This window comes from Leptosomus discolor, chromosome 18 (assembly GCF_034619465.1).
Source record: "Leptosomus discolor isolate bLepDis1 chromosome 18, bLepDis1.hap2, whole genome shotgun sequence".
Lineage (NCBI taxonomy): Eukaryota > Metazoa > Chordata > Aves > Leptosomiformes > Leptosomidae > Leptosomus > Leptosomus discolor.
The window spans coordinates 15,081,743-15,103,493 of NC_141408.1; the positions used below are offsets into that span (position 1 = coordinate 15,081,743).

The 21,751-nt window shown below is 53.8% G+C and overlaps 1 protein-coding gene across 2 annotated transcripts in view; it reads right to left on the reverse strand.

Moving 5' to 3' along the window:
• The window catches only part of CLUH (CLUH binding protein of NUMT mRNA), a 32,742-nt gene extending 13,884 nt beyond the window's left edge, over nt 1-18,858 (reverse strand). Inside the window, exons 1-13 of one of the 2 annotated variants that reach the window (XM_086475105.1) lie at nt 17,973-18,858; nt 12,403-12,599; nt 10,628-10,799; nt 10,322-10,465; nt 9,983-10,110; nt 9,173-9,327; nt 7,659-7,784; nt 5,836-5,983; nt 5,032-5,124; nt 3,798-4,492; nt 2,449-2,663; nt 1,678-1,803; nt 453-553 (exon numbers count right to left, since the gene is read on the reverse strand). In XM_086475105.1, the coding sequence (XP_086331231.1) occupies nt 453-553; nt 1,678-1,803; nt 2,449-2,663; nt 3,798-4,492; nt 5,032-5,124; nt 5,836-5,983; nt 7,659-7,784; nt 9,173-9,327; nt 9,983-10,110; nt 10,322-10,465; nt 10,628-10,799; nt 12,403-12,599; nt 17,973-18,858 (3,186 nt within the window). Of the gene's footprint in view, nt 1-452; nt 554-1,677; nt 1,804-2,445; nt 2,664-3,797; nt 4,493-5,031; nt 5,125-5,835; nt 5,984-7,658; nt 7,785-9,172; nt 9,328-9,982; nt 10,111-10,321; nt 10,466-10,627; nt 10,800-12,402; nt 12,600-17,972 lie in introns of both variants that reach the window. The other variant, XM_086475104.1, reaches the window with a different exon arrangement.
• Nucleotides 18,859-21,751: the final 2,893 nt, after the last annotated feature.

Genomic DNA, 21,751 nt, shown 5'->3' on the forward strand with positions numbered 1-21,751 from the left:
AGAGGGAGTTTCTAGTAATAGACACCAGTAAGAACAATATCCCAGTTCACTCCAAATTATTAGTCACCAACTGAGTCACCATCAGGGTCTGACAGTACCAGTAAGTTGTGCAGGGTGCCCAGGGCTAGGGAGGATGCCTTACGTGGCCTTTATTGTCCCAAACTCCTAGCAATAGCTGTTAATTACCAGTGTCAAAAATTCTTTGCTGGACTGAGGTGGGACAATTGTGCCGTGATGTAAGAGGAAGTGGAAACCCCCTCTTGCGCTTGCACCCGAGATGCCTGGGCTGCGCCCCCCACTTCGCCGCTGGTGCCCCAACGCGGCTGCCAGCAGGACACAGCGCGCGCTGGGGGGGCGAAGCTGGCGCGCTGCCGGCTCAGGGCTTGCTCAGAGCGGCCAGGCTTGAGGCAAGCTGTCAGAGGGGACACTACTGCTGGTGCTCGGGTCCTTACCAAACCTGGGATCTGGCACGAGAGCAAGAACGCAGCAGCATCCTTCAGCAGCTGCTTCTGATCCTGCACCTCCTCTTTGCTGGACTCGGGAAAGCGAACACCTAGGAGGGCAAGCGAGAAGAACATAAACCACATCAACTCAAAGACAAAACGAGTCATAAGCAGAAAGCGTATAGGAAAAGCGGGTAAAAACTGAAGTGATTCTGTCTCCCTTGCACTAAAGGCACTTCGCTTCACAACAGGTTTCAGTGGAACGAGCATTAGCTGCTCTGCTCGGTTAGCAGCTGCGCTGCTCTTGCCCATTCATTCACTCTTAACACAGCTTTTAAAGGCACCAATTCTGCTCTTTATCTGGTCCGTTCTACCTATGGCAGAGTGCTGTGTACACTTCCAGTGCAGAAGAGTCAACTGGCTAGACTGGAGTGGGGACGTTTCAGCAGATGGACCAGCAAATACTGCAAGTGCTAGAAACTCAGAGCCTTTTGCTTTTTGCACACCAAAATTAAAATTAGGTTTTAAATTCTCGCTGCAAAGTCAGTGTTAAAGCGCTAATCCTTACCAGCCTTAGAAGGTGCTTGGGCATTTCAAACATGCTCCTTCTGACATTTATTCCAAGCTAAATTCAACTCTTGGGCCATTTCCCTGCAATCTGCACGTGTACAGTTTCGGTATGCACCCCCATAAACACTCTGGGAGCTTCTTCTGTATTTCCGAATGAAAAATACTGATTCCAGCCATGGAAAGCGACATACAGTGGTGCATGCACTTGAAAGGGCACTGTGACCTGCTTACCATAACGTTACTAAAACAAACCCTGCCCTTCACCGAGGATGCAACATCAGTCATCCAACTACAACTGCTGGTTTTTGTGTAAACTACATTAGGATCAAATTTAAGTTTTTCCTTCCCTTTGCTTCTTTTCGTGTGGTCTAGCAGCTGGGATGCTGGAGAATCGCAAGAAGATTCTTGGCAGCAATCTGCAGACCTCCCCCGAGCACAGCGGTGGGAGACAGCTTACTGCCTGCATTTGGCAGTCTGAGCATTGCAATCAATTACACTTCTTTCTCTTCTCTGTATCTTTGTGCTTCACGGAGAATCTTGCACCATGCCCAGTGAGCCAAAAGCCAGCAATATTCTTGGCTGCAGAACACCATTTTTTGTCTGTAGCTGGCTGGACCCAGCGCTCCTCTGAAGGAGGACTAAAACCAGCTCTCTGTACACATACCTGGTGAGAAGATATCTGGGTTAAACCGAATGTCAAATGACGTGTCACTAATGGAGCCTACAGCCTTGCAAGCGTTTCGAATCACTTCTCTGCTTTTGGGATCCACTGGAGCAGGAGAAAAAACCAGAATACAAATGAATGCGGATTTCAGAAAGTGACAAGCCTAGCTATTAAATTAAGAGACAATTCTGTTACTAAAAGCAGCAACAATGGCACATCCTGCAGAAATCCATTATAAAAACAATCAATTGCAAGATACTTGGAAAGGAGGATGGCTGCAACATGCAAAGGCTGAACAAAAGCACATAAGATGACCCAGAAAAGCCACAGACACACACACACACACACCCCCCCCCCAACCACAGATACTCTGAACTCCAAGCCCAGGATCCCCAAAGGCGCCTGTGCATCACAGGCCTCCCAGCCCAGCCCAGCCCGCTCCCTCCACCCGCTCCCAGCCTCTGGCAGCCCAGCCCGCAGGCCATTTTGCTGGCCAGGCTCTTGCTCCTGCAGCAGAGCCGATGGGCTTGCTGCATTCAGAGACACTTGCCCACCTACCCGACCGGCCCCCAGGGTGATTAATTCCTTAGTATGTGAGCAGCTCTACGCAGAGAGCTACGAAATATTGACAGAAGCAGCCAGTGCTTGTCCTGCTTAACAACAAATAATCACCCCGACCACCTCAGCCTGGTGTAGCCCCGACCAGCGGCACAGCCCACCAGCCAGGGCAGGAAGCCTGGGCTGCTTCTGGTGCTGAGGATGAAATACCTGCTCCATCATCAGATGCAATGGTCTCAGCGAGCTCTTTCACCTGATCAAGTCCAGTCACGTTATCGTCTATTTTACCATCCTCTGACTCAGATTTCTCGCTGTCTGCAGTACCGTTCTCCGGAGAGGCGCCATTTTCCAGTGCACCTGAGCTCTCCTGCTTGTTGGCTTTCTGCTGCATCAGCTGCAGCGCAGCCAGCTTCATGAATAAGAGATACCTACGGTAAAGGGAAAGAGGAACTCAGCACAGCAGGAGAATCCAAGAGGATCACCACTGCTCTGTGAGGAAAAACCTCACAGTTAGCATTACAGACCATACAGTTTCCCTGTGCAAAGACAGGACGTACACCCTCTTCCCATGAGCTTTCCAAAAATCAAAGGAGGGCATATTAGTTTATTGGCAGAAGCCAAAAAAAAAAAAAGTGGGTCTTCATTACCCACCACAATGGGAAACTAATCTTCTTGCAGCGGTTTTGCTTTCCACACACAGCTCAGGAGGACTCTCGCTGCCAGACACACAGGACTAGTCGAACACAAGCCAGCAGCAGTTTTGCCAGGAGACCTGAGCAGAGAAAGGCCCAGCCTCTGCTAGCCAAGGAGCAGCAGCAGCACCCTACAGCCATAGTCCTGCAGGCTGCTGGTCTGGAAGCTCTCCCAGGGAGCAGCAAAGCCTGCCTGCAGGCACGTGGCAGAATTGGGAAGGGCGCTGGCTGCAGAACTGGTTGTTCAGCGGGCAGGGCTCCTCCGTCAGCAACTCGAGGGCTTGTCTTCCCGGCAAGTGAAGCACAGGCTCTGACCATCTGATAGCAGAGCCCCTGCAGCCCCCCGCATCAGAAGGAGCGTTAACATCACCAGCATCACACAACTTCGACCTGTCGAGCTCCCACTCCCTTGCCGGCACTGAGCGAGCCCAAACGCCAACACATCCCACCAAAAAAGTGCCCACAGCAGTTCCCATAGGGAATTTTTTTCAGCCTCCAGGAAAAAAAGGTAGCATTGAAGATATCTGAGAACCTTAAAAAGAAGGGTAAATCCTTCCCATTCCCTAGCCATCAGGTGCACAGGCTATCTGCAGGGAAAGAAGAACTTCTAAATGTCTGGACAGGAAACAAAAACACATCTGGAGACTAAAACGCAAACCACCTCTTCCCCTGGCTCCCTGTAACCCTGGCAGCACCCCTACCGTTTTCAGCTTGTGACTGAAGTTTCTACAATTGCACCTGCACTACGCAATGGGGACGTTAGCTGCCCACTTCTGGGAGCTCTGCTGCGATGTCCCTGGGACACCACGGCGTGGTCCTGACTTGGACTGTTACCAGTTGCGGGTGGAGGAAGCGGAGAGCTCAGCTTACCTGTGTTCTACAAAGGCATCAACCAGCTCTTGCCGGAGACAGCAAAGCTTGTGTCTGTGCTGCTTGGGGAACCCCATTTTCTTACATTCCTCTGGCATCTCCTCCCCTTCAACGGGCAGGAAGTTTAGATCTGGAGGGAAAGTACGGAGCAGGTCCAGGATGTAGTGACGCCCGTCGTTGCCAATAATGCCTTTGCACTCCACTGAGGAGCACAGCTCCACCTCCTCATTCTTGTCATTGAGGACTTTGTGCTTCTGGATTTTAAGCGGCCTGCTGGTCTTCTCCAGCAGCTCCAGGTACTTGGGGTGCGAGACAACTGTCTTGCCAAAGTCTATTGACCCATAGATGACGCTCTGTTCCTGCTCCCGTTCCAAGATGCCAGGAATAATAGACTGAGCTGTCACCCTGTAACCTCTGTAATCCACCACTACAGTCCCCAGCGTGTACAGCCCTTCTACATCCACAGCATTATAGGTCCGCACACCATTGAGATCATTGGTAGGAGCGACGTAAGCAGCAACATCTCCGCCAAAGTCCTTGTAGTGGTCACGGACGTCAAAGCCCAGGCTGAAAAAAATGTTGTTCCAGATGAACATCTGCATCTTGGTCTCTTCACTGGGGTTGATGGCCATGACATTGCCATCAATGACAGCCATAGCACCTCTTGTTGCTGCTGCAGTGAAGTCGCTGTGAACCTGGAGGTAGGTGGAGAGAAAGCTGGGTAAGGAAAGGCTCTCACCGTCCCGGCACCTCGCTTCCAAAGCTCCCTCCAAATTTCTCCTTCACTCCTCTCTTCCTGACAGCCTTCCAGCAGGCAGGCAGGTCAGCTGGCTTTTGCTTTCATGAGCCCGGCTAGGGGCTTGGATACAAGCTCCAGGAGCCAGATCATTAAGGATCAGCACGGCTCAGACTCATTAGCTCTCTGCAGAGCAGGGCTTAGGTGTCAGTGTGTCCCCCCTCCCTCTAGTTCCTCCCACCCACTCGAAGGACTGGATCAGACAGAACAGCAGAGGACTAGGAGGAGGCTGCCTCGGGGTCAGCAAGGAGACAGCGGGTCAAGGAGCACAATTCTTCACCGTGGGGCTGGGAGCAGAAGGCAGACGTGCAAGAGACAACAAGACCCCTTGGCTTACAGGCAGGGATCCGCCTCTTGCAGTTTCTAAAGGGTAGCCCAGGCGAAGCGTCCAGATGAGATACAGGCAGCAGAGGAGTTGCCTGCACATCCCAAAGTTACCTTGAAGATCGCCCGTTCCCTCAGCAGCCTCTCGGGCAGGTTCTTGCGCGGCAGCTCTCGCGTGGTCTGCAGCTCCTCGTTCCAGTCTCTGGTCTGAAAGAGTCAAAAGCCTCGTGGGAAGCAATGCATTGTGTAGGAAGGGGCTTTACGGGGCATTTTGTGAGAGAAGGGAGGGGAAGGGACAAGAATTCAGGCTGCCATGGAGTTCAGAGGAAGCGAGTTGGCAGCAGGAAGGAACACTCCTCGGGAGCGAACTCGCAGCAGTTCAGGGTAGATCTCACATTAGCCCGGCTTACGCAGTGCCGTTTAACTGGCACAGCAGCCCGCGAGCTCTAAAGAAGCACGGTGCAGGTCTCATCAGCCACCACACTGCTGCAATGTGGTCACGCTGCAGGCAAACAGCTGCCCATTACAGCCCCTGCAGGATTCTAGGCTATGAAGCTGCAACTGAAGTATCTGGAATAGCTTGCTGCGACACAAGAGCTGTTCCAGGCCTGACTGGCACGGAGAGGCGCTCTGCCTTCGGTGCAGTGGTACTCATCAGAGCAGGGACGTGGCATTTACAGACACCCAAGCAGAAAGTGCTCCCCTCAGATCTTTATGTGCTCAGGGAGTTGCAGCCTGAGCAGCACAGCCCCTGTAGTCAAGGGCACTGTCAAGAACAAGGACTGCTGCGAGTTTTGCCTTGATGAGCAAAACCCTTCCAACAAATAGGAGCGGTTTACTTGTTAAAAGTTAACTGGTTCCCAGCACAGCTGGCAGCAAAACTCTGGCCAGTGTTCTCAGGCAAAGCAAGACCAGTACCTGTCCAGGTATGTGCTCTTCATAGCCCAGTCTAGAAGTATAAGCGTCTTCTGCCCGGACGCAGTCCATGGCGTGTTCTGCTTGCGGAGCCGTCCAGCTGTACACTTGGAAAGGAGTGGCTATCCTTTCAAAAGGGTGTCTCTGAACCCTAGTTTGGGAATGAAAACCATTAGACATTTTCCAAAGGAAGACTCCTTTCTGTTCTAAGAGATTTTTCCCTCTGCTGCAGCACCAGCTTCTGACAAACAACAGAACAAGACCAGGCCTCACGAGCAGCACAGCGGATGCTCACTGAACAAGTACTGTGTCCCACGACTGATGGGCATGGGCAGCATCCCTCAACAGCAGTCTGCAGAATCACCCTGGCTCTCCCCATCCCCCATTCCCCAGTTTTATCCTCAGGTGTACCACCAGAGATCCCACTCCCAGCTACCACCTCTCAGCCTTGGCCCTCAGCTTTCACACCAGTTCCGTAAGGGCTGTGTCATAAAACCAGCCTACAGCACACAGCCCCTAATGAAGTGAAAAAGCAGGCTTCACCAAACGGCCTCTCCTGTAATCTGTCTGCTCTCAGCAGGTGCTGGAGTCTCATCTGTATTTACTCCTGGCCCAAGCAGCAGTAGTATAATCATTTTTAAATGGCCAGATAGTCACAGTGGTGGCTGGAGGCCACTGCTAATTTCCAGCCCTTGTCTAGTGTCACTTTCATCTTCCTAATGAGAGCAGAAGCAGAGCTCCTGAAAGCCGCACAATGTGCCTGTCAATTTGCACCCTGCTGAGCCGAGGCAGTTCATTAAAGTGGACTCTAAAGAATGGCAGGCTTTTGCACAGGACCCACTGTCCTGGAGCAGAATAAATGGTCCCTGCAGCAAGGACAGGAGAATAGAACAATACATTGGTTATTTTATTATTACAGAAGCTACAGGAAATTAAAGAAAATGAACAAGCACAGACATGTTCAAAATAATTACTCTCTCTCCACTGTAAAGCCTGCGCAAAGCCCTCATGTGTTTCTTTCCCTGATATTTTATGCTTCGGTCTCTTTTTTGGATTCAGAGGAGAAGTACCTACTGCTCAGGTTACTAGCCCAGTCACTGCTGCAGCATGTGGCCATGCTTCACATTAACTCTTTGCTGGCTGGCTAGCTAGGAAGTCATCAAGTCTCCCATGAGGCATGTAGCCAACATGGAGACTCAGCGAGGAGACCCACATCTCAGGAGCCAGTCAACACATCAGCAGTGCCCCTTGTATGAACACCACGGTCCACCTTTGGGCCTTCTCTCCCACTGCACAAATTGCCCTAAATGTTCAGTTTCTCAGCAGGAACAGAGCACTCCAAATCCCAGGTAGGATACTCCCATGGCAACAGCAAGCTGTTGTCATCCCACCCCTTGCTTTAGGCAGAGCCAAAATCCACAAATCTACGTGCTGTAGGCAAGCGCCATGTGGGAGCTACAGCCAAGGGAAACCATCCCGTGGATAAGGATCAGGACTCTGGGCTTCCACTGGCCTCTGTCACTGTCGTGCTGAGCATCACCAGACAAGTCGCATCAGCTCTGACAGCTCCATGTTTCGAGCAAGGGAAAAGCCAGTTACATCAGGGTGGTGCCACGACATTTAGTCAGGTGTTTTGTGGTCCTTGCTGCCCAGACTCGCATGTCCCAACCACCCCACCACTACGTGAGCTCAGAGAAAGCAGGCACTGCAACCCTTGCTGTATCAGTGGTATCCAGTTCCCACAGACCCAGCCACAGAGCTAAGCCTCACCAAGCAGCTTCACAACAGGCTACTCGGGGCAACTAGAGAGGAAAAAGTGCTGCTACCGTTTCTTCTGCAGAGCGGAAAAGTTTTTTTTGAAGGTAGGGCTGATCTGGTTAAGTAGTTCCACCAAGGAATGACTGAGAAAACTGGGGTTTGCAGGTTTGGGATTGAAGTTGTATGCAGTAGACCTGCAAGAGGAAAAAGAAACAAAAGTCACAAGCCGTTGTCTCACCTGAGACTTCCCATACCCGAGGGACGTGGGACATGGATGCAGCTTCCCACCTATGCGCCGCATGACAGGCCTGCACAATGTGCCATGGCTTGCAGAACGGAGACCACGTAGCACACGAGCTGCAAGGGCCCCCTCCAATCTCTCCACGTGCGACACAGCTAGTAACCCTGTACCTGGGCCCTGATGGCTTGCACAGCAAATTTAACGTAGACCTTCTTCAGCCATGACCAGGGCCAAGAAAGGCTTACATTTTCATAGCTGGGAAGGAGTGATTTCACAGAGCTTCCCAAACACATTAAAAGGGTCTTTGCTTAACAGAGAACCCAACAGTAATGGCACCAACCATACCCAACAGTGCCCTCGCAGGACACCTTGACCCCCAGCTGGAAGGCTGAGCACCAGGCCTGCCAGGAGCACACAGACAGGTCCCCCTCTCCAGGTCACATTTTGCCAGACTCAGAAAGGCCACTTGTTTCATGTTCATTGTGCCACTTGGTCTCAGATGTTAACAGTAATGAGTCTAAGGGTACACATTTATTTTTACAGATCTGGGGGAAACAATGGTCTACAAATTATTTCTTCCACGAGCTAGTTTAACACAGAGCACTTCCACTTCATAATGAGACAGAAGGTGGAAATGAGCTTGAATTTTATCTTCTACATTTTAAGCTCTCCTCTTCAGGCAGCTTCATTCTCCTTCTGTGAATTATAACCTTGTATTTCAAACACACAGTTATGGTTGCCCAGGCAATTATCTGGATTGCAGGATCGAGGCCACCCAGAGATGTTTCTGAGCTGACGGTTGCTCAGGTACAACAGGGTTCGCTGCTCTGAAGTTCCCTCCTGTCCACCCTCAACTCAATAGGCCTCCGTTACGGGCTACTGGGCTGGATGTACTGCCAGGCACAGCACAGCCACTTCAACAGTCTGAGTCACTATTCAAAAAAAAAAAAAAAAAAAAAAAAATCTAGTCAAATTGTGCCCAGCTTAGGAAGTTCTGACAGGCTGTGCTTTTGCTTTAGGGCAAAATGAGATAGTTGCAGTGGTCAGGAAGGAATTCCCTCCCAACTCAAAATGCTCTAATTAGCTGATGACTTTATGAGATGTTTAAACTTTCCCTAAAGCATCAGGCATTTATCCGCTGCGGAGAAATGGTACCAGGCGTAACTGAACAGCCCAATCCAGTATAGCAACTCCTACAAACCCATGTAATCACTGAATTAAAATAGGCTATTTTCCACCAAACAAACAAAAAAAAGTCAGCAATTGTTTCTTTGTGGGTTCTTTTCCAGCTGCCTATCGCAAGCTCCCCATGGCAGGGCAGGGCAGGCGGAATCTACTCACTGATTCAAGTAAAATCCTCGAGTGGATGCAGTGATACTGACGTGCCGATCCTCCACCGTGATGACATACAAATACATGAGGTCTCCGTGCATCTTCCGGTTACCCGGTGGAGGGTTCCAGCCGCTCATCGTCAATACCTTCAGGCACTGCAAGGGCTACAGAAGAACACAATAGAAGCAACTCCCGTCAGCAGGAATTAATCCCCTTGAGTTACAGAGCCATTCGATGTACATGCCAGCTTCCTTTCACCTGCTGCCCTTGCTTGGTTCCAGACACAGAGCTTATAAAAAAAAAAAACAACCCCAAACTGGTCCCAAGAGCACAGCCCTCCTCCAGCCATGTGCAGTCCACTAATTTATCTCAGTTTGCTGCCTTTCACCCCACAAGACACAGGTAAAAACAGACACCCTGGGCCTTTGGGCTGCACAAGGCACGGATTTCTTGCTGTACTGGTTTTCAAACAGCAGCTTCTAAACCGGAATCCAAGTGGGAAGGTATGGGAAAGCTAAGGGTAATTTGCAGATCCTGTCTCCAGGACTTTGCAGAGAAATGCAGTTCTCCCTTCCCTGCCACCCCTCCCAACACAACTGGCCATTCTGCACTCTGCAGATGTCCAGACTTGGTGTCCACTGTTTTGCACACAAGCTCTTGGACTTTATTCTTTTGGCTAAGCAGTGCTATTCTAGCACTCATTAAGCATCAGGCAGAACAAATCCCAAAGTCCACTTCAGTGCAGCTTCCAATCCCTGAACACGAGTTTGCTGCAAGGAATGTGCCAACAGCTGTTTTAATGACACAGGAGAACCCTACCTTCCAGTCTCTGTTCTGGGGCTGAAGGGCACACAGGGGTCTCTCTTTGCTACCTGGCAGGATATGTTCAGGAGGGGTGCAGTCAATTTGTTCCATTTCGGTACCTTTCTTCTTCCGTTTGCCACTGTCTAGAACGGACAGAGACAGAAAGTCAGTGCTGAAAAATGTAGCGTCCCCTCCTCCAGTAATTATTCAAGGAGGAATGCAGAAGTGCTCTGAGTGTTTCTCTGCACTCCTGAATGATGTGGGACAGCTGATTGTTACGACGTGTTTTCACGAAGCAATGAGTCAAGGGAATGAAAACACTGACCGCGCCAGAGAAGCCTTTTTGCCCCGTACCTCCCAGGTCTCCTTCAGTGAAGACGCTCAGGAAGGACAATGAATTACAGTCCACACCATTGAAAGCATCTGACGGGTCAAGACTCTTCAGAAGGTCCCGAATGTGACGCACGTGTATCCTGGCTTCTCGCACTGTGTACGGCTCTGATGAGCAAAAAGGGAGGAAAGAAAGTGGAGTCACAGAGTTGCGTACTCCTTTGGCACACAGGTCTCCAAAAGGAGCCACAGGAAAGGGCTGCCAGGTGGCCAAAACCACTCCCTATGAAAACCCTCACTCATTCCCTCCCAAAGTCTGAAGAAACTTGCCTTCCACCACTTTCAGCAGCGAGCCCTCCTGCAGTCCTTCAATAGTCTTCAGCTCAGCAAAGTTATCGAGGACATTGCCATCCAGCTGCAGAGAGAAGCAAGTCCGATGGCAGGTATCCTCACGGTCCATCAAAACTTGGTGAATCTCCTGCACCATTTCTTGAGGAGAGACCTTAAGAAGGGGAGAACCCAGACAGTTACACTCAGTCCTCACCCGTGTTCTTGTCAAACTCTGCTGCAAAATCAAACACCTCTCGTACCTCTCCAGACTTGGAAAGGCAGACTCTAGCTCTCCCTCCCAGGAAGATCACTTCTGTCCCTGCTGGGAGGGCACTGCCACCTCTGGCAGGGTCGGCCACCCCAGCTCCATCCCACAGGGCTTGGCACCCAGAGGCGTCCCAGCCTGGCGCTGTGCCGAGCACTCGGCACGGGACAGGGGTGGCAGAGGGGGCAGTGAAGGAATAGCAGGTGACGGGGGAAACAGGAGGCTCTTCCCTTATCCATTCACCCCGTGCGCCTGTGGCGAGGCTTTGAACGATGCACGCTGAAAACAGACCGTCACCTCCACTCGATCTGCCGCGGTACCCGCAGCGCGGCACGGCGTGTCCGCGCCGGCGCCAGCCCTCCAGGGCACGCTGCCTGCAAGTGCCCAGCTCCCGTGACGCAAGAAACTGCCCCGGCTTGTGCGCCAGGGCTGCTCTCCTCCCTCCCCGCACCGGCTCCAGCACCACTGACACCGCTCCCAAGCGAGGAGGACTCCGGGCAGTTTACATAAGCTGCTGTAAACAACATGGCCTGCTATTATTAGCCCATTAAAACTAACAGCCAAGGGGATTTAAAGGAGAAAAGAGCTAGGCTGCGATACAGCTAGTTCCACAGGGGATGGAATTTCACTGCACTCTACTAGTCTTGGGGAGATAAGGCTTCTCACTGGGTTTAGTCTCCAGATGCCTCTCCCTGAAATTAGACATACTTCATCCCCATGTTTTTTTCGGTGAAGTATCAAGCTAAATCAGAATATCAGCTAGGCATGTCAAAGCCTGTCCTGATCCGGCAGCACGTCATTGTCCACATGACACACGCAGAGCTCTCCGTGCAGACTGCATCCTTCCCTTGATCTCCAGGCTGGTGCCTGAGCTCCCCGAGCTGTACTAGCACGTGTCGCCGTACCAAACCCAGGTTAGCCTGAAGAAGCATCATGCCAAAGCTGCTAGGCAAGCAAGGGATTTTCTCTTCCTGAGAGTCAGACCCAGAAATCGTGTTTTCACATTCCTCCTTTGAAACAGCCCAGAAGTGGAAAGGCCATTGACCCCGTGCTCAGCTCCACACCCAAGCCCCTCTGCGAGGGGCAAGAAGCAGCTACACCTCAGCCAATTCCCCCTCCCCTTGCTCCACACCTGAGACCTGGAGCAAAACACCTTCCCCGTCCTTGCAAAGCCTAGGCAGGCCTGTGCCAGGCAGCCTGTTGCTCATGTCTCCTCTTCCTTCCTTTTCCTCTAGAAGCCACTGCTCAGGCAGCTTCTCTCCTGCACCCTCCGTGCTTCCTTCCCCACTTAATCCCGTCAGAGGACAGACAAGTCAGGGAGCTGTGAGCAGCCTGAAGGTACCGTCCAGACCACGTGGGCTAACAGGGGCCCTCCAGGGCACAGTCCCCTGTCCCCTTCCCTGCCTGGCTGGCTGAAGGGACAGTGCTGCATGGGCCCTGGCTCAAATGATTCCCGCCTCCTCCTCCAGTGCCATCTCCGTTCCCCTCCCCAGCCAGCAAAGGGAGGTACCTGCAGGGAAAAGGGCTCTATCCCTGGCGCACAGATCTTGACAGTAAATCCCGTGTCCTGTATGACAATGACCTCCTGGTCGTTCCCATCTTCTCCTGGGTCAGCCTCCTCGTGGCCGTTCTGCCTGGCATCCTTCTCGCCCTTGAGGCTCTCGTGCGGGCCGCTGCCATTCATCAGTGCCACGCCAGACGGGTGCTCTGGGTGAGAGGAGAGAGATTGAGACGAGGTCTGAGCAAAGGGACTGTCCTCTCAGCGTGGCTGGAGGGACTGGTTCGGACAACACCACTGTCCTCTGGCCAACCCAAGCGAGCCAGGGGTTAAAAGGCAGCAAGCGTTTCATTCTGCACTTGGTGTTTACTAGACATAGGTGTGCCAGGCCCTTCCCCTCACAGCATAATTAACACGCTCTCACTCGCCTGTGGGCTTTGCATCTTCCACAAACCATGTGCGGAGAGGGGAGGGAAGGAAAGCAGGAAGGATGGGTCAGTGTAGAACACATTCAGCTTAGTCTTAAGAAGCATCTTAATTAAAAGAAATGGGTGTGTGGTGCTTTGCGGCCCGGAGGCAGCTGTAACCTCTGCACCAACATGTTACACAGCTCCTAACATACCTCCTGGTACGCTACTGTTCAGCCAGGAGAGAAGGGAGGGGACGAGGCGGCAATCGCATTGCTAAGCTGCACGTCACGTGGCAGCCAGGTTACTCCACAGCCACACAAACAGCTCCCACACCCCTGCCTGCATCTGGCCACCCTCTGCATTTCCAAAATACTCCGCAGAGATCCCATGGTGCCAGGGCGAGGCTTTGCCTAAGCAATTTTATTCAAGAAAAAGGTGACGACATTTTGAGTGCTCATTGAGACAGATGCGTCACAGGTACAGGGAGCTCTCTGCACCTACTTCACCACTCCTGCAATCTCTTCTTTTCCAATAAGGTGGACAGTGTCAAAGAGCTGATAAGATCTAGGAAGCTGCCAGTCTCCTAGAGCAGCCTACACCCACCGAACCGGGCTGGGGACCACGCTGAAGAGGACACACTGCATTGCTGGATCGAGGTGCTGCCAGGGTAAGCTGGAACAGTGCAAAGAGCCACTGATGACAGCCTTTGAGAGAGGGAAGAGACCCCCTTGTCCCCAGCCTGGGAGCAAGGCACCACCCCAACTCCTCTACCCTGGGCAGCAAACACTGGAAGAGAGCGGGTGTGGTACCCCACGGGCTGCATTCACGGCACGGCTGTCCTGGCCCGGCCACACACTGCCAGCACACCCGGCCACCGAGCCCCCAAAGTCACATGGAGTGGTTCCAGCTTGGTGCTCCCAGGCACCCACTTGCAGACGGCACAGAGCGAGCAGGCTGGGGCTTCCCCGGGCACAGGGAACAGCCCTTCCGAAAGGCTGCACAGGGTCAGCGTGGCTCAGAGCCAGGATAACACCCCAAGGCTGCGGAGCACCGAGCTGCAGTCCTCCAGCCAGCTCCACCTGGCAGGTCTCTTTCCTCCTCCTCACCTCCCAGCAAGGCATCAGTCCCAGCCCCAACTGCGCTCCAGGGGAGATGGCAGCTCAACCTCTGTCACTTCTGAAATGCAGACTGGTGCTGCGGCTCGAAGACCTAAAGCTACCACGGCTAGTTCTTGCCTATCAGCCCCAACTGCTCTGGAAGACCAGAAAAGTCACCAACTTTCACCATGTGTCAGAACAGAGGTGGAAACGCTACAGCCCCTTGCACGCCTCTGGAGCGCAACACGAGGCTGCAGCGACAAGCCCTGCTGCGGCGTCCCCAGAGGGTCACGCTCGTGCTCCAGACTACAGCTGCCAACAGCAAACCCGCCTCAGAGATGACTGTCAAGGGTGAATTAGGACGTGGTGAAAGAGAGCATGAAACACAAGGAAAGAACACCCATTCCAAAAGGCAGCAGGTAACAGCTACCTTAAGCAGCCTCTGCTGCCTTCAGCATCTCAGCAGCTGCTGCTCGTGTCCCTTGTCACATCGTGTATGTCCCTAACATGAGCTGTTCATTTCTTTGACAGACAAAACCACGGGCAAGCCAGAAAAGAGGCCTGGCTCTGGCTCTAGCAAGCTGCAGTCATGCTGGAAAGGAGGAAGAAAAGCTCCACACAAGAGAGCCCCAAGAGACGTGGTTTCAGAAAAACCACACCATGCCCAGAGGGCTGGGGAGAGCCCCTGTCACACCCTGCAGCCAGCACTGCCTGAGCGTGCGGGGATGAGGAGGGAAAGCAGAAAAGCTATCGCAGAAAAGCTACAGCTGGGGCTACTAGTACCACAGACAAGACAACCCACCAGGTTCCCCAGCAGGGCAGGATCACTGAACTTTTGCTCCTGCTGCAGCAGCCAGAAAGGGGAGCCAGAATTTGGCTATGAGGAAGGCTGCAGCACTGACCAAAGAGCCAACAGCCCATCTTCAACCACTGTGGCAGCAGACACCAAGGGCAAAATCCAAGCACCGCGGCAGCGGTGCTGCCCAGCCCCCCAAGAACCCCATTCTCCACCTGTCCACGACCAAGGGCCTTTTCTAACAGCACAGCAGATGACAAGCTCGAGGTGCTGCTTACGAACAGCGGACTTTCGCTGGCAGCTGAGGTGTGGAAGGAGCAGCCCGTAGGATGTGTCAGCTCCTGTCTCTCTGCTCTCATTCCCAGCCACACCGCCTGTCCTGACGCTCCTCCGTTCTGCCCTGTGCCCGGCAGTCATGCTAAAGGCTCGATCAAGGATGCTTTGCACCCAACAGACTCATCAGCAGTAGCGAGGTGGGCACTGAAGCTACTTCTGTGCCACAACAGTTGGCAGGATATTCCTGAAAGGGACACTGTCATCTCTGAGTAAGTGTGATTTTACCTTTTTTTTCTAAGCAAGATCCAGCTCAGAAGGTGCCTCCAGAGCAAGCAGAAATTAACTGGCCAGCTTGGAGCTGGAACTGGGGAGGAGGAAAGCAGTGCATAGGGACTAACCAAACCAGAAGGAGACAGGCTTCACACAAGAGCTGAGCAACCTGTGCACCCGCTGGTCTCGAGCCCAGCAAACACCTTCAGCTGCAAAGCAAGACAGGGAAAGCCTGCATGCAGCAAGGAAAATTTACCAACCAAAGCCACATTTCTGCTTTTCACTACTCAGTGGTATCAGATCCCCAAACTACTGACTGTTTCAGAAATCAGAAGACTGCTTCTTGTCTGCAGAAATACAACATGTTCGTACCTTCCATCCCTCTTTCCCTGTTTGAGTGAAGACAAGGCTGCTACAGCTCTGGACTTTGCGACAGAAGAGACATGTAGAGGCAGCAACACCTTCATGTCTCCTTATGACAGAAGATCCAGCTCCAGCCAGCACTGTCTTAAGTTTGGAAACAAAAGTTAAAGCCTGGACTGAGAAAGACCAGCTGTCCAGCAGGTTAACCCTCCGAGTGAAGGCCAGTGAAGGCTTCCCAGTGGGTTTTTTACAGAATGGGTATGTTTCAACAAAAACAGCGCATTTTTTTCTCAACCCCAGCTGACGGCAGCACAGGTGAGCTTGCCTGGAGGACTCATTGCCCGCTGGGTGCTGACTCACCCCGTGTGCTCTCCCCGCGGGGAAGCCGTGCCTCACCACCTGCCATCAAGTGGGTCACCGGTTCTCACCGCCGGCTGCAGCCCGGCTGTGCCACGGCCTCGGCAGCGCCAGCAGGGAGAGCGAGGCACAAGGCACCTGCAGAGACCTCTCCCCTGTCACTCGCACCCAGTTCAAGCCCCAAACGGGCCAGTAGCTGCGTTCGGTTGCAAGCTCTCGCCTGCAGGAGAAAGCGCCGTGCGAGGCATCCCGGAGGGTGTCACGGAAGGCGGCTGAGTCACGGGGAAGCGGTCCCACCCGCTCCGGGGGCACCACCCGGCCGCTCCTCCCGCTTACCGCCCCGCTGCAGACAGAGCAGGAGATCCCTCCCGGTACACGCCAGCCTCGAGAGGCGGTTTTGCGGTCTCGACCAGAGGCTGTGACCTCTAGTCTCCCCCGTCACTCCAAGGGATGCGCCAGCGTCCCAGCAAGGACCTTCCTCCTTTCAGCCCTTGGTTTGTACCCGCAGGCACGGCCAAGGCTGCTGAGCTCCAGCTTGCGCTGGCTGGCAGCCGAGCTGTAACACGATGTTCTCATCGCTACCCGGAGCACAGCGTGGACAAACCTCCAGCGCACGCAAGACTAAGGCGTCAGGAGAACGGGCAAAGCAGAACACCGAAGCGGGGAGGAGGCAGCACAGGCACCACCTCTCCAGGGGGAATCGACCCACGCCCGCCTGACTGCGGCTGGCACCTGGCAGAGAGGATCAGTGCAAGGATTAAGTTTCGTCGTTGCACCTGGGCAACGAGTACCCACGCCAAGGTGACAGGCCCTGCTTGAATCACGCTTCCTACTCACAGCGAGCCTGCGGAGGTGGCAGCACGTCGCAAACCCGACATCAAAGAGGGTCCACACCTGAACCTGAATGTTGCTGGCTGCATACAGCGATAGACAGCATAGATCATGGGAAGTGTCAGTTAATAACTAATTAATGTTCAAACCAATCTTCTAAACCAAAGTCAGTCACTAATCCTTTTCTTAGATTATCAGGTCAGAAAGACAGCAACGTTATGTTGCTGTGAGTCAGCCTGGTCTGGAGGGACTGCTCTGTAAATGAGGAGTTTCCTTCCCTACATTTGGTAATGGCAGAGATTATTAGAGGCACAAAACTAAAAATTAAAACCCTACCTTTTCCGTCACTGAGTTTAGAAGTGCATTTCTTATTATCAGCTCCAGTGTCATTCTGAGGGCCCAAATTCTGCCTTTCCTTCCTCAAAGGTACTTCGAATTCCGAGCAGCGTAAGACAGTGTCTGCACGGTCTCCCAAGCAGCTGCACCTGCAGCCTCAACACCCACCGCTGGCACGCCGACGGGCACGCGGACAGCAAACAAGGCGCCAAAGCAGAGACCACGCAACCAGCTCAGGTCAGTCACCCCACACGTTGGGTGGGAGAGGAGGAAAGCATGATGCGGCCGAGCGGCTGCTCCCCTCCCACGCCACAGCAACTGGCTTGAGCCCCCGCTGTCGCCGCAGCGCTGGGAAGATGCACTGGGCAAAGCCGGAGCTGCTCCATCCCCGCAGCTCAGGCATCTGCTCCCACCCGCGCGTGACTGAAGGGAACCAAAGGCTCCGAGCAAACGCTGCTCCGGTCCCTCGCCGCCCCATGCTCCTGTCTGCCCTGCTGCAGGCCGGGCCTGGCAGAGCCACTCCCATCCTTTACAAAGCCCCTGTTTGCAGTCACAAACAAGAGGCCTATTGGCCTTATGAATTAAGACAAAAATAAGCAAAACCCCCTGATGTTTGTTTTACTAATACAGACAAGGCACAGACAGGTCCCTCTGTGGCACACACCCCAGGTGGGATACCTCGCCACCTCCCTCCTTTTCTTTCTGCCATCAAGGTGATGTGGCACCTCGCCTGCCCTCTCCTTTGTCCTGCCCTATCCCACATGCCCACGCAGCCACTCACTCCCGTTACGGACACACAGTGTTTTGGCTACACGAAGCACGACAGAGTGCCACGCTGCTGAGCACCTAGAAGTGTGAGCTTCTTTTTCTTCCTCTTCTTCTTCTGCTGCTGCTGCTTTGAGGGCAGCGCCTGCACGTCAGGATCACAGCCTGACCTGCCGCCAGGGCAGGCAGCGGGGTCCATCACTACAAAACCAGTACTTGTGTCCCAAGCCTTAGATGACACTTCACCAGGGGGGACAGGCGGCACAACTGTCCCTTGGGCTGTCAGGGTTTTCCCTGCGCTCGCTGACAGAGCGGAGGAAGGTGTCCCAGGGCTCCCCTGGGAGGGAGCAGTACCTCTGCGTTTCAGCACACTGTCGGGACCCACTAAGGCTGTGTCTAAACGCAAGGCTGCTTGTCCCTCGCCGCGGCCCCGGCCGGTGGGACGTGCTCCGGGGGCTGCATCCCCCCCACCAGCTGCTGCCACGTGCTCCTCCCGGCGGCGGGATCTATGGGCTAAGCCGCTGTCCTCAAGTTTCACGCAGCTCTGGCAGGCCTCAAGCGACTGAGCATGATCGACCAGCCCTGCTGGCCCTTCCCCAAGGTCGGCTGGAAGGACAGCCACCACACGGGATGCCTCTGCCTGCTGGTGTGGGCCGGCAGCACCAACGCTGGGTCTCAAACAGCTCTTATCGCAGACGATCACCGTTCCGTCTTCGTCCTTGGCCTCAGATAGGTCTTGGATGTGTTTGGTGCACTTCCGCAGGCTCCCAGTCACCATGTCGGTGGGGACGATGTCTGGATACGGCCCAGCAGGCTGGGCAGCCTCTGGCACCTCCGGGCAGGCAGCACAGCTCGTGGGAGGCTTTGGTAAGAGGGGCGACCTCTCATCGGGTGAGTTAGAGCTGCGCGTCTGGAAGATTAGATCGGTGACATGCCTGCAGCAGTTTGCAAAAAGGCTGTTCCCCATGATCACAAGCAGCCTAGCTCACACAGCACCGGATCACAAAAGTTAGTTTTGTTTGCAAATCTCTTGTTTGCACACATATATTGAAGGCCCCACAAGGCAAACTCCCACGCGGCAGCCCTCGGCCTCCGCAGCCTGGACCCGCTCGCCTTCTCACACAGTCAGCTGCCTTCCCCAAAGAAAAATCCTACTTGGCCCCAGGGTGGGAGGCAGAGGACGAGCAGCTGGCTCCGCACGCTGTCCTGCGCACCCTGAGCTCACGTCCCGTGGGCTCTCCAGAATCAGACGCTGGGCTCACAGCAGTTCTCCCAAAGTGACCTTCACCCACCGCGCACCTTCGCCCCTCTCGCCGACCGCCACGCTCACACCATCACGACATCCACGAAGCTCAGAAGGAGCTCCCCGCAGCTGAAGCCCTCCTCTCCCCGTCACGCCAGAACCAAACCGGGCACGTATCTAACGGCTTCCTCAGGCGCGCTCCCAGAGGGATGCCGGCCCGAACGCCCCGGCCCAGAGAGGGTTATAAATAGCCCAATCTCGAGTGCTGCACCAGTGCAGCATGGGAGGAGTGCTGGAGCGCTCCGGCGCTGCCAAACCTGTAAGCAAGCGAGATGCATTGAATTACAAGGCGAGGGCAGTTACTATGGCACGCCCGGGCCCAGGCACAGCCATCCATACTAAGCAGGCGAGCACAAAACAGCCAGGCAGTGAACCACTAAGCAGTTCCCAGACGAATTTTCTGTCCTCTCACCCCGCTCCGCCGTATCAAACACAAACAAACCACAAAACCACACACGTAACCCCCAACACCACTCCTCTCTCCGGGCTAATTTAAGAAATCCCAGCAACTGAAGCAGGGATTACGGAGCTGGAGATTTCTGCAAGCACCAGGTGCCCCGGGGAGGCCGCAGCCGAGCAGGCCACGGCACGCCTCCAGCTAGGCCCCGCCACAGCCGCCTGCTCCTCGCCTTCCCCCGGCGCCATCAGCCTGGCACCACGGCCCCTCCGCACACCGGCACACGCGCTGCTCAGCATGCAGCTCCCTGGGTCCCTTCAGTGGTCCCGGTTTCCTGAGACACACGGAAAAAGTCGGATCTTTCAAACACGCAACGCGACGTGCAAGAGCTGCAGCCTGAAGGAACCGGCCTGGGACCTGCCTGGGAAAGTTCACATCTGGTTAGCGAACCTGACGACCCCCTCAACTCCTGGGCAGCCCAAGTTGCAGCACAGGCTTCCGTGGCAAGTCTCCCGAGTGGTCGACATGGCTTCACGGACGGGAAGGGGCACACCTCTGCACTAAGCAGAAGAAAAACATGGCACGTCCCTAGCACAAAAAACTAGAACAAAGCCAAGACCACGCAGCTCACACGATCACTTGCTCAAGGCCAACACAACACACACTCAGAAGAAGGGCAATGCCTGCTCTAAAGAAAGCCCCGGGAAGACCAGGAGCGGCCCCCAGAGCCCCTGGGCCAGCAATCCACCTGCCAGGAGACAGGCAGAAGCTGGCTGAACACCAGACCAAAAGCTCTCCACAGAAAACCCCAGCTAGCTTCTGTCGTGCCTTTAAAGGGAAGTGGAATCAGAGGGAAGTCTCTCCCATCCCAACTCATTTGAGCTCCCGTCCCAATAAGCAAGGAGCCCTAGGCCCTGCCATGGCTGCTCCTTTGGTGTAGGAGCCACTGGGCCTGGGAGCCCTGAGACAAGGCACCCCTCAGCCTCGGGAGCCAGCACCAGCTTGTACATCACATCAGCATCGGTAACTCATGTTTTTCTGATGATTTTTGAAGGAGTTTATATGCATCGACAGCTTCAACTCTTCCTCCTCACCAAGAGGTGGAATCTCCTCCTGGAGAAGTACCTGGGCGGGAGGTCTCATGAAGCCGAGCAGCATTTCTTCAACTCAAGCCAAAGCGAGTTCAGAGCAGTGTGGGATGTGCTAGCTTTAACACGCGAAGGCTGGTGTCAGTACGGCAAATGCAAATTAAATCTTAGCTGAATAATAAATTAAACAAAATAAATAGTTTAATGAATGTAAATAAACTGACTAAATGAATAGGCATTAGCTCCAGAGACGTCCCCAGTGGAAACGTTTCTGCAGGACATTCCGTCAGGGGAGGTGGGAGACAGCCCGGAGACGCCTCCCTCTTACCTCCCCAGCGGAAACCACAGCTTCCCAGAAACCTTCAGCACTTTAGGTGCAACAAGCACTTCTTTTAACAAGGGCCCGCAGTGAAATGTCAGAGCTGCTTTACTGCCATCATTATTGGTTATAGCTCAAATTGGTTATAACCCATCTGTGGGTAGAAATACAAGCACAGCCTTTATTTTTCAGTGGCTTTACAACACCAGGGACTGACTCGCACAGAGAGTGTGGCAGGGCTGCAGCGTGCGGCTCTCTGGACAACGGCCCCAGGCTCGCTGGCCCAGACATCTCTCCTGTGGCACTAACAGTCCATGGATGGCAAGTGGGGAAATTATTCATTCCTAGCTCTTCTGCATCCACAGTAAAATCTGGCTGGATAGACCTAAACAACTCAAGCCACATTCCAGCCTGCTTAGAAGTTTGTGGGTTTTTTGTATTCATATTGATACTGGGCCATTTGCACTGCAGCCGTGCCCCAGGGCACTCACGGGGTCCCACAGCTGCTGGCTCAGGCACTTACAAGCCACGGAAATGTCTCAGTGCTTTGCATGCGGCACCCTGAGTTACCCACGCTGCGCTCTCCACACCTGGGAACTACATTTAAACCCGTTTTCAAAGTTTTGGCCAGACAGAAAGTTTGCAAACTTAGTCCTGAAAGCAGCTGGCTGGGTGACCCTGCTAAAACAATGTGCGATTCAAACCTCACAGAAATCGGGAGCAAAGACTAGGGCCTAAGGCAAAGTGCAAAGA